Here is a 12,910-nt window from a genome sequence, read left to right on the forward strand (position 1 = left end):
TACAGTAGGTATTTATAGCGCATCTCCATTTGCGAATAAAGCAGGGTTGCCTACTTTTAAAGTCTCCTCTCCAGGAGAAGCCTGGAGAGGAGACTGTCAGCTTTCAGCAGCACTTCAGAGGTGGGGCCTCATGTAGACATTATCAAGCCCCACCCCCAGTACTGCAAATCCCGCAATTCGTGGGTCTTTGAGGAGGGGGTGGGGCTAAATTACGTGCTTTGCATATTTAGCCCTGCCCCTCCCCTGAAAAGCCGCAAAGGTTAGGCAACCCTGGAATAAATAGGCATAATTGGGCTGTAATAGGGGGCTCTCACATAGACAAAGTTTAGAGAGAGCATGTTGATGTAACATCAACTACAGACTGGTGCAATTTCATTAAGATATTGCTGAGCATCACACCAAGCATAGGGGCAGATTCACTACCAAGATACACTTTATTTCCATAAAGCATTAGGCCCATTGTGTTTTTCTGTTATGCTATTCTTATGTTATCACTAGTTTATAATGGATAACCAAAAGACAAATCATTATTATCTTTTCCTTAGCTTCCTACCTCTGGAGACCTATGGAGTGTTTATATGGATTATGACACCAAACGGCTGGATCCGTGGGAGAGAATAATCCCTTCTTTCAAGTACAGCAGCAATGTGCCATTTTTTGAAATGCTGGTTCCTACAACTGATACCGTGCGCTACGGATATCTAATGGAAAAGCTGCTAGCTGTACGCCACTCAGTGCTCTTTACTGGTATCACGGGGGTTGGCAAGGTGAGCAACTTCGGAAAACACTGGGAAAAATGTATTGCTGTTCAATTAAGATTATTGCATAATTACATGAATTAAAAGTATCTATGACCTAAAACAAGAGCTGCATCCTCAATGCAAATATCCATCTGACTTTTGCAGGTTAGCAGGGTCCTGAAGTAGGTTTAGTACTAAAGGACTTTCCTCATAGAGAAATCTCCTTTGAAAATGGCTTTCCCACCAGAATCCTGTTCTTTGCCGGGATGGTACCTGTGTGGAAATCCGTTCATCACAGACAAAACTATTGTGCCAATAATTACTCCACTGAGAATTTTAAATATTCATATTGGCAGATCTTATGATGTTAATAAATGACATGTGGTGTGCACAGGTGTGAGGTTAGACCACATGGCAGATTTCTTAACTAGGTATCCAGGGGCAGATTTATTAAGCTCGCTGAAGTGGTAAACTGTCTGATTTTTATCACCGGCCAATCAGCTTCTACCTGTGAAGTTACAGACTTGGTTTGAAAAATGACAGGTAGGAACTGATTGGTCGGTGATAAAAACCAGACACTTTATCACTTCACCGAGCTTAATAAATCTACCCCCCAGTTTCTAACTGGTAGAAAGCAGATGTACCTTGTTTGGATTCGGCATGAAAAGCCGGCGGTCGGGATCCCGGCGTTCAAAATCCCGACGCCGGAATCCCGAACGCCGAAATCCCGACAAGGGGGGGACGTGGATCGCCCCCCCTTGCGGGCTCGCTGCTCTCGCTCACTAATTTATTCTCCCTCCAAGGGTGTCGTGGACACCCACGGGGGGAGAAAGTGTCGGGATTTTGGCGTTCGGGATTCGGGCGTCGGGATTTTGAACGCCGGGATCCCGACCGCCGGGAATTAAACTGCATCCCCCTTGTTTTATGCACAAATAAAATATATTTGTGTGCATTTCATGTGTTTGATGTATTTACACAACATAAATGCAATTTGTATTGACACATGTATCCCGTCCTCAAGGTACATCATTGAAATATTAAATTATTCAGAAATATGGAATAATCCATTATGCAAAATGCTTTTGGTACCAAGTATTTTGGGATACTCAACCTGTAGTACAAAATCCCTGTAGAACTATTTCCTCTTCCATCTGGTGTTTGGCAACACTTAAAAGGCAATGATTGTTCACAATACATCTAGCAAGGAGAAAAAAGGAGGTGGTAGAACAAGTTGGTTAGACCACCAGTCACACCATGAGCCCCCCTCAGCATGACCTCATCCACTCAATTCATAACTGCTCCTAGACCTTACACTTTTGCATCTGTCTCTGTTGGGATAATCATTGATAAAAGTGTTCTTAAAATATGATTCAGAATTGATTAAAGAATTGCTAAAATATCAGTTAATTAAGTCACCAAAGGTAATAGTAAAAGGGAATCAACTGGTGGATGCAGGACCGGTGCAAGGCACCGGAGCGCCCCAGGCGAGTCGGGGTAGGGGCGCCCCGGTGCCGGGGGGGGGGGGTAGCGGTGGTGGTGGTACCTGTGTAAAAATCCTTCGGCGCTGGCATCCCTGCAGTGCTGGAGCGGGCAGGGGTGTCTGTGCCGCGGGGGTACCTGCGGCGCTGTCATTGTGTATAAAGCTGGCGGCGGCCGGCGGGGTCCCTGCAGTGAATAGAAAATAACTAGCGCTATGCGCGCGGCGGCCGCGGGAAGCGCTAGTTATTTTCTATTCACTGCAGGGACCCCGCCGGCCGCCGCCAGCTTTATACACAATGACAGCGCCGCAGGTACCCCCTGCGGCACGGACACCCCTGCCCACTCCAGCACTGCAGGGACGCAGACGCTGAAGGTTTTTTACACAGTTCGCTAACCCTCCATCATCATGCTGGGGTGAGGGGCGAATTGCCGCCCTCCAGGTGCCGGCGCCACCACTAGGCAGCTCTAGGCATTTGCCATGGGCATTTACTCCCATCTTAGTAAATTAGCCCTCTGTCTCTCATCTGGAGTGCACCTAATGCATCAACTAAGCATATAGTTATTCTGTTCTCATTCGGGGAACCTCGGGTAGTATGCCTAAGAGCAGCCATCCCTAGTAAACCCCACCCACCTTATTATGGTAATACCTATAATATACTGTAGGGTTTTATGGTTATTTAATGAAATTGACTACTTTACACTCAGTTCTATTAACAAGTCCTCTCATCCCTTATGTCTTTTTACATTTGTTTTTTTTTTAAACTTCAGTCTGTTGTAGCTCGAGGATTGGCTGAACAGAATACAAGAAGAAGCAGGATATGTGCCTGTCTATATAAACTTCTCGGCACAGACATCCTCTGCTCGGACACAGGAAATAATAGAGTCAAAGCTCGAAAAGAAGAGGAAAACCATTCTTGGTAAATTAACTATACTATGCAGTTTTTTATACTGCTATATATATAATGTATATATCATAACTAGACTACAAGAAATGATGCATAAACATTATTTGGGCACTAGATGGCACTATAGGGAAAGCTTTACTTGAATTTTTTAGATCAGCACACCTGCGATAGAGACAAACAGTATTGTATGCCATATTTTAAATTGGCCCTGTTCCACTACTTCTTCATTTATTCGTATTAAATAAAGTTGCATAAATAAAGTTAAGTAAATGTAATGTAAGCTAGTGAATAAATCTCACGCATCTGTGGCTACAAATCTAAAAAAAGCAGCTGTTTCACTTTTATCCTGCAATGCAATAAAGTCTACTAAATACACCATATATCTCCTATATATTTGGCTACATCTGTCACTCAAGTGGGTGTCTGTGTCTATAACGCTCTGTTCTGGACTTTCCTCTTAATGTGTGATTGCCTTCATCTGTGCTGAACACCTTTCTGAGAAATTAACCTGTTTAAAACAGGTGATGGCAATCATACATTAAGGGGAAGTCTAGAAACAGAGCATTGTGTCCCTCCTGGAGAGGGTCATGTTGGGAGGTATGTGACAGAGAACCAGCCCAGTGAGCCCACAGACAGTGCCAGACACCCACTGCCTCCAGGTGAGCGCCCCCTCCCGCGATTTGCGGCAAACCACCCCCCCCCCCCCGCGCGACCCCCCCTACCACGATTCGCAAGCAAAAACACACCTGCGACACCCCCCCCCCCCCCCCCCGCAATTCGCAGCAGCCCAGGATTAAATGGCACATGCAAAAACACTGACACGGCTATGGTCGACAATGAAAAAGGTTGACATGAGTTTTTGAAGTTTTTTTGTCATTTTTTGAATATTTTCATATTCATTCTCATGTGTCGACATGGACACCAATGAAGTGCCACACTTATGTCAACATTTACATGTGGTGACCTTTTCTGTGTTGATTTTTTTCTTATTTCTTGTGGCGATTCGCGTCACACCCCCCGCAACCCCCCCTCCCGCGATTCGCGGCAACCCCCCACCGGAACCCCCATGAACCCCGCTCTCCCGCGATTCGCGGCACCCACCCCCCGCAACCCCCCCCCTCCCGCAAATCACGGCACCCCCCGCGATTCGCGGCAGCCCCAGGATTAAATGGCACATGCAAAACACTGGCACGGCTATGGTCGACAATGAGAAAGGTTGACATGAGTTTTTGAAGATTTATTTCATTTTTTGAATGTTTTCATATTCATTGTCATGTGTCAACATGGACACCAATGAAGTGGCACACTTATGTCAACATTTACATGTGTTGACCTTTCTGTGTTGATTTTTTCTTGTGGCGATTCGCGTCGCAACCCCCCCTCCCGCGATTCGCGGCACCCCCCGTGACCCCCCACCTCCCGCAATTCGCGGCAACCCCCCACCGGAACCCCTGTGAACCCCGCGATTCGCGGCACCCAACCCCGCGACCCCCCCCTCCTGCAATTCGCGGCACCCCCCGTGATTCACGGCAGCTCCAGAATTAAATTGCACATGGAAAACACTGACATGGCTATGGTCGATAATGAAAAAGGTTGACATGAGTTTTTGAAGTTTTTTTTTCATTTTTTGAATATTTTCATATTCATTCTCATGTGTCGACATGGACACCAATGAAGTGCCACCCTTATGTCAACATTTACATGTGTTGACCTTTCTGTGTTGATTTTTTCTTGTGGCGATTTGCGTCACACCCCCCCCCCCCCCCCACAACCCCCACTACCGCGATTCACGGCACCCCACCCCGTGACCCCCCCTCCCGTGATTCACGGCACACCCCCACGACCCCCCCTCCCATGATTCGCCGCAACCCCCGCCCCGTAACCCCCCCTCCCGCGATTCGCGGCACCCACCCCCGCGACCCCCCCTCCCGCAATTCGCGGCACCCCCCCCCGCGATTCGCGGCAGCTCCAGAATTAAATTGCACATGGAAAACACTGACATGGCTATGGTCGACAATGAAAAAGGTTGACATGAGTTTTTGAAGTTTTTTTTTCATTTTTTTAATGTTTTCATATTCATTCTCATGTGTCGACATGGACACCAATGAAGTGCCACACTTATGTCAACATTTACATATGTTGACCTTTCTGTGTTGATTTTTTCTTGTGGCGATTCGCGTCACACCCCCCCCCCCCCGCAACCCCCACTCCCGCGATTCACGGCACACACACACCCCCCTGCGATTCTCGGCACCCCACCCCGTGACCCCCCTCCCGTGATTCACGGCACACCCCCTGCGACCCCCCCCTACCATGATTCGCCGCAACCCCCGCCCCCGTAACCCCCCTCCCGCGATTTGCGGCAACCCACCCCGCGACCCCCCTCCCGCGATTCTCTGCAATCCCTCCCCTCCCGCGATTCGCAGCATCCACCCCCCCCACAACCCCCCCTCCTGCAATTCGCGGCACCCCCCGCGACCCCCCCTCCTGCAATTCGCGGCACCCTCCGCGACCCCCCCCCTCCCGCGATTCGCGGACACCTAAGTTGCAATACAGGGCATCTTTCATACAATTCTAACCATATTTCTCATATACAAACGTTCACAAATTAAGGGGGCGCAGCCCCTTACGACGGTGTGAAGAGCGCCCGTAGGGCGCGATGAATCACCTAGTATTATAATCAAAAGGATATCAGCTGACAGAAATATGCTATAACTATATTAGGTAGAATCCTGTATAGTATGCCAGAATGGAATATGCAGTACAATCAGTACAACCTTGCCTAGTAAGCATATGTTAATATATAGGGCCAGATGTACTAAGCTTCAAAAGTGATAAAATGGAGAGTGATAAACAGCCAGCCAATCAGCTCCTGTCTGACATTTTTCAAGCACATTCTGTGACATGACAGGTAGGAGCTGATTGGCTGGCTGTTTATCACTCTCCATTTTACCACTTTTGAAGCTTAGTGCATCTGGCCCACAATATATAATATCATTACTTTCAGTGGGGCTTCCAGAGGTGAAAACACTGCAAACATCAGCAGCTGGGACTTGCTGTCAATTGGTGCTGCCGCACCTTTGCAGCTTCCACTGATTACTTGTGCCTAGTTTGATGTCTGCATGCGATTATAAATATAATGCGTCTGATTAAGTCTGTCTTATTTTGTTGTGATTTACACACAGGTGCTCCTGGTAACAAAAGAGTCATCATATTTGTGGATGATTTAAATATGCCAAAATTAGATCGATATGGTTCTCAGCCCCCCATTGAATTACTGCGCCAGTATCAAGATTTCAAAGGATTTTATGACAGAGAACAGTTATTTTGGAAAGAAATCCAGGTATTTTAAAACATATTTTAGACATTCCTTTTTATTCATAAAATTGTACAAATGAATGTTTAGAACAGGGTTGCCGACTTTATTATTCTTCTCTCCGGGAGAAGCCCGGAGAGGAGAGTTTCAGCAGCCGCTCAGGGGGCGGGGCTTAAGAGTGACATCACTAAGCGCCGCCCCATGATGGTAAACCAGTGAATTCACAGATCTCCGCTGAGGGGGCGGGGCTAAAATGACGCGGTTGTGCCGTTTTAGCTCCGCCCCCTCCTCTGAGACCCGAGGATTGCCGCGATCCGGGGGACAGCGGGGGTTCCCCCTGAATCCGGGAGGGTTGCCCACCCTTCCAGGGGGGCCGGGAGGGGGACCCGATTTTCGGGAGACTCACGGAAATCACCCCCCCCCACCTCTCCACCCCCCCTCTCCAAATATAGTAATACGTTTGCTATTTTTATTACCTTCTCACCTCCACACACCAGCAGTTCATGGGGCAGTGCAAGGGCATGCCAGGGCGGCTGGGCTGCACGTCACTGTGTTGCCTGAGTCTGTCACTGTGCAGCAGCAGCTCCTCTCTCCAGTGAGTCCAGGCAGGCGCAGCTCGTGACTATGAGACAGGCCAGCGTACAGCCCCAGCTCCTCGTTTATACAATATTAGAGAAATATGTAGTGTTACGCATGCATGCAGCTATGAGTTACGCATCACAGTTGCATGTAGGTTATGTGTTCTGAGGGCAATGTATAGATTTGGAGGAAATGCACACTAATTTCACAAACGGATGGATGGGGCGAACTCTGAATACCAGGTGAAGCTCTGCAAATATTTTGAAGCATGCAGTGCATCTATACTTGCTGCTGACTTGCGTACCATTCTTCTGCATCAAGGCGACTGTATTTTACACAATAGCTGTAATAGAGGAAAATTCTACAATCTTTTAGTAAAAATCTACATTTATATTATACATAATTCTCCCACATCCCACCCACTTCCTAATGGATATAAGTGGAATGAAGGATATGATTACATGAGGGGTGCCCACATGGGTGCTGTATTTGTCCAGGGGTGCCCACATGTGTGCTGTATAAGTCCAGGGGTGCCCGCATGTGTACTGTATCCATCCAGGGGTGCCCGCATGTGTACTGTATCCATCCAGGGGTGCCCACATGTGTGCTGTATTTGTCCAGTGGTGCCCACATGTGTGCTGTATCAGTCCAGGGGTGCCCGCATGTGTGCCATATATTTCCATGGGTGCCCCCATGTGTCCTGCTTCAGTCCTGGGGTACCCGCTTGTGTGCCGTATAATTCCAGGGGTGCCCCCATGTGTCCCGTATCAGACCAGGGGAGGTGCCCTTTTTTTAATAAAAATAAGGTGGTTTTTTTTTGTTTTTTTTTTACTGCAAGGGCTGTTAAATGCGATGTAGTCCAGGGGTGAGCTAAGAGTACTGTATAATTCATGGGGTGTTGCTAAGTCTGCCGTATAATTCCAGGTGTGCTGCACTTTTTTATAATTAAAATACAATTTTTTATTTTTACTGCAGGAATTTGTCTGCCGTATAATTCCATGCCTGCCGCCATGTGTGCCGTATAGTCCAGGGGTGCCGCCATCTGTGCCGTATAATTCTATATGTTATGTATCAGGTCAGGGATGCCCACATGTGTGACGCATAATTCCTGGGGTGAGACAAGTGTGTCATATAATTCATGGGTTACTGCAAAGTCTGCTGTATAATTCATGGGGTGGTGCTAAGTGTGCCGTCACAGTCCAGGGGTGATGCTAAGTGTGTCGTATCAGTCCAGGGGTGAGCCAAGTGTGCTGTATAATTTATGGGGTGCTGCTAAATCTGCTGTATCAATCCAGGGGTGCTGCCATTTTTTTATTAAAAGAATAACTCTTTTTACTGCAGTAGTGTCACTATGTGTGCCGTATAATTCCATGTGTGCTGTGTCAGTCCAGGTGTTCCGCCATCTGTGCCGTATAATACCATGTGTGCTGTCATGTGTGCTGTATCAGGTCAGGGCAGTGGCGGATTCAGGGGGGGGCACCTGGGCACGTGCCCCCCCTGTCATTTTGTAGATGAGGACCAGAGCTTTCCCACGAGCCCAGCCCAATGTCTCTAGCCCCCCGGGAACCGGAGATATCGCCTGGCAAAGCTGTAACATTTTTTCCCCATAGGATAATATGGGACCCGTCAATTCCAACCCCCACCCGGTTCCGACGGCTGCCAGTTCCCCCCTGGCATCACAGGAGCTTGTGGTTGATGTCATTCAATTCCAAATCGCTGGGCCTTCAATATGATATCAGGCTGGTCCATATCGGTCAATCGGTTCCAGAGGTATAGCGTGTAAATCTTTTTTTTTTATGTTTGAAATATTAATTTCATGGCTGTTCATGTTCTTTGAGGGCAGATTACTCTGGAACCAAACGTTCCAGTTTCACTGGACCAAAATCATTCAAAGCCCACTCAAAAGTTCTTCAATATGATACTTGTCTCATGTAAATGGGTCAGTTAGTTCCGAAGATATAGCCAGTTAAATGAGATAACTGGTTAAAGGGGGGGAAGGGTGGTTTTCTCTCCCCCTCACACCAGAAAATGCAGGGACTAGGCTGGTGTAAAAGGGGCCAACCTGGGAATGAATTTTCTGGTGTGAAATGGGTATTATTTCAAATAGCTGGGACCTGCAGTGCTCGGAATACAGCCAGGCTCTGCCACTGTCAGTGGCTATCACTTCTGCCTGGCGGCGGCTGTCCCCCATTTACCACGAGCATGTATTCCACGTTGGCAATGAGCATGTAATCCCACATGGCAACGAGCATGGAACTTCTGGCAATGAGCATGGAACCCTTGGCAATGAGCATGTAGAGAAGCAGCACTTATGTAGCATAATTATTAATAGGCATTATGGTGTTTGGCATAATACATAATGGACATAATGGCGTGTAACTTAACGTGTAATGGACATTATGGTGTAAATGCTTAATGCGCGCCTTTGGTGCACAATGTCCCTGTTTATGAATTGTATTGTGAATTTTGTCTTAATCTGTGTCGCATTATATGAATTTTGGCTCAATCCATGTGGCATTATGTGAATTTTGGCTCAATCCATGTGGCATTATGTGAATTTTGTCACAATCCGTGTGGCATTATGTGAATTTTGGCTCAATCCATATGGCATCTTATGAATTTGGCTCAATCCGTGTGGCATTATGTGAATTTTGGCTCAATCCATGTGGCATTATGTGAATTTTGGCTCAATCCATTTGGCATTATGTGAATTTTGGCTCAATCCATGTGGCATTATGTGAATTTTGGCTCAATCCATGTGACATTATGTGAATTTTGGCTCAATCCATGTGACATTATGTGAATTTTGGCTCAATCCATGTGGCATTATGTGAATTTGGCTCAATCCGTGTGGCATTATGTGAATTTTGACACCATCCATGTGACATTATGTGAATTTTGGATCAATCCATTTGGCATTATGTGAATTTTGGCTCAATCCATGTGGCATTATGTGAATTTTGGCTCAATCCATGTGACATTATGTGAATTTTGGCTCAACCCATGTGGCATTATGTGAATTTGGCTCAATCCGTGTGGCATTATGTGAATTTTGACACCATGCATGTGACATTATGTGAATTTTGGATCAATCCATGTGGCATTATGTGAATTTTGACACAATCCATGTGGCATTATGTGAATTTTGGCTCAATCCATGTGACATTATGTGAATTTTGGCTCAATCCATGTGGCATTATGTGAATTTGGCTCAATCCGTGTGGCATTATGTGAATTTTGACACCATCCATGTGACATTATGTGAATTTTGGATCAATCCATGTGGCATTATGTGAATTTTGACACAATCCATGTGGCATTGTTTGAATTTTGGCTCATTCCATTTGGCATCATGTGTAAGGGGCAAGTATAATGGGGTCTAGTATTTTGTTGCATAATGTGTAAAAGTTGTATATGGTGTTGTACACTACACTCAAGGACACGCCCCCTGTTGAGTGGCCACACCCCCTTTTCCAGAGCGCGACTTTGGCACGCGCACAACTACATCCTTCACTTTTGTTGCCATGGTGGGCCTGCATACTTTAAATGCCAGGGCCTATTTTTAATCCCATTCCCACCCTCTCTCTGCCGCTCTCTTAGCATGTACACTGGCACCACTATCACTGGCCCTCCCCCACCTAAACCCTCTTTTTTCATGGTGCCCCCCCTGTCATTTTATCCTGGATCCGCCCCTGGGTCAGGGGTGCCACCATCTGTGCCGTATAATTCATGGGGTGCTGCCAAGTGTGCTGTATTAGTCCAGGGGTGATGCTAAGTGCAATGCACCCTTTGAAAAAGGCGTGGAGACGCCGAAACGGGCCGTTAGGGTGGTGTGGTCCCACGGACATATATGCTGCAACATTGAAGTATGTAATCTCAGCTTGTTTTCTTGTTTGCTGCCCGTGGAAGAGGTAATATGGCCTTGATCAATTTGTCTATGGAATAAATTTGGAAACCTTTTTGGCATTCATTTTGAGGTGCCGGTCTTATCATTGCTGCTCTATTGGGTGACATTGGTATAGGACTATTTATATATATATATATATATATATTGGCAGCCAGGGGCATAGCGACGGCGGAGCCGGTGGAGCACAAGCTCCAGGCGCTGGAGGATCACATGGCGCCGGAGCCGTGCACCGCCAGCTCACCCTCTCCCCCAGCTCCCTGCCGCTATTTTCTAGCATTCCCGCTAGCTCGCTGGCGCTGCCCCTTTTAAAATCAATAAAATGCGCCCAGTGCCGCCCGCACCCACCCGTCGCTGATAGGCTGACACATCAGTCCGAAGAGGTCAGGACTGAGCTCACTGCCTGTCAGCGCGGCAGGGGGTGGGATGTAGCTGGAAGAGCTGACATGCTGCTAAACTCAAAGCAGCGTGTCAGGTCTTCCAGCTACACCCCACCCCCCGCCTCACTGACAGGCTGCGGCGCTCACCTCCTAACTTAAGCAATATCCGGGTCACCACCAGAGGTCAGAGGCCATGCAGCAGAGTGCTTTCGAAGGAGATGCTGGTCATGCTGCTGCTGTCGCCGCCTCCATTGCAGGGAGCTCAGGGGTCTCAGGCCATGGAATGTTGAGTGATGCTGCTGTACATGATGGGGGAATCAGGTTTTCCCCCTCATTCTGGCGGGGGTCTCCCCCTCAATTTACCATTCCCTCTGACCTCCTTCACCCTATGAAACCGCCTCATCCTACCCTGTGTGCCCACATCGCTCCTCTTTGTTGCCCCCAACCCCCCCATGCCCAGCTCACCCCTCCTTGTGATCACCTTCACCCTATGAAACCCCATGCCCAGCTCACCCCTCCTTGTGACCACCTTCACCCTATGAAACCTCCTCATCCAACCCTGTGCCCACCTCAATCCTCTGTGCGCCCCTCACCCTACCCTGTGCCCACATCACTCCTCTTTGTGGCCCCCTAACCACCCGCCACGCCCAGCTCACCCCTCTCTGTGACCACCTTCACCCTATGAAACCTCATCCATCCCTGTGCCCACCTCAATCCTCTTTGTGCCCCCTCACCCTACCCTGTGCCCACCTCACTCCTCTGTGTGCCCCTCACCCTACCCTGTGCCCACATCACTCCACTTTGTGCCCCCCTCAACCTATCCTGTGCTCAAATCATCTCTCCCACAACTCACCCCCCTGTGCCCAGTTCACCCCTCCCTTGGTGCTTTTATTTGGGGGGGTGGGGGGGTTGGGAGGTGGTGCCATAATGTGGAATGGGCATTATGGTGTGTGGTACAATGTTAGGCCGTGCCCCCTTTCCGCAGCACAAGAGCCCCACTTACTACAAATGGGGGGGGGGGGGGGGGGTTACGCAAAACATGCCCTTGCTCCGGGCACTGTGGCACCCAGCTACTCCGCTTGTGGCAGCTCCTGTCTTTAGACTTAAGGGGGGCTGCAATTGCCTGGGTACTATTCGTTGCTAACAGAACACAACATACAGATAATCTACTTTAAATCGCCTTAAACTATGGAATAAAGTAACCTTGATTGTGATTGCTCTGTACCAGTGATTTTGTGCATATACTGTAAACAAATAATGTACCCATATGCACAAAAAAACACAGGTACAGAGCAAAATACACACTTTTAATAACTTTAATATTAATGAAAGTACAGAAAATGATACTCCTATTAAAGATCTACACACAAATAATAGTTTAATTAAATATTATTCACATAGGTTCAAATATTAGAAAAATAAATAAACTTCCATGCACCTCTTTGGTGCAATGCATACCTTCCTTCAGCTGCATCACACTGAGTGACTCACCGAAGTCTGGGCATGCTCAATGCAGAGGATTTGTTTCTGTTGGGCTGCACAGGCAGCAGCCCATGGAAGCACTGCAGCTCTGGTGATGTGCACAGAATGGCATCCTGCTGGAAAGA

General features: G+C 47.7%; 1 protein-coding gene across 1 annotated transcript in view; it reads left to right on the forward strand.

The window, feature by feature from the left end:
• DNAH6 (dynein axonemal heavy chain 6) overlaps window positions 1-12,910 on the forward strand; it is a 270,855-nt gene that overhangs the window by 125,567 nt on the left and 132,378 nt on the right. Inside the window, 4 exon segments of the mRNA XM_083177142.1 lie at window positions 546-767; window positions 2,988-3,008; window positions 3,010-3,136; window positions 6,310-6,467. Of these exon segments, the coding sequence (XP_083033268.1) occupies window positions 546-767; window positions 2,988-3,008; window positions 3,010-3,136; window positions 6,310-6,467 (528 nt within the window).

Source organism: Crinia signifera, chromosome 1 (assembly GCF_055691185.1).
Source record: "Crinia signifera chromosome 1, ASM5569118v1, whole genome shotgun sequence".
NCBI lineage: Eukaryota > Metazoa > Chordata > Amphibia > Anura > Myobatrachidae > Crinia > Crinia signifera.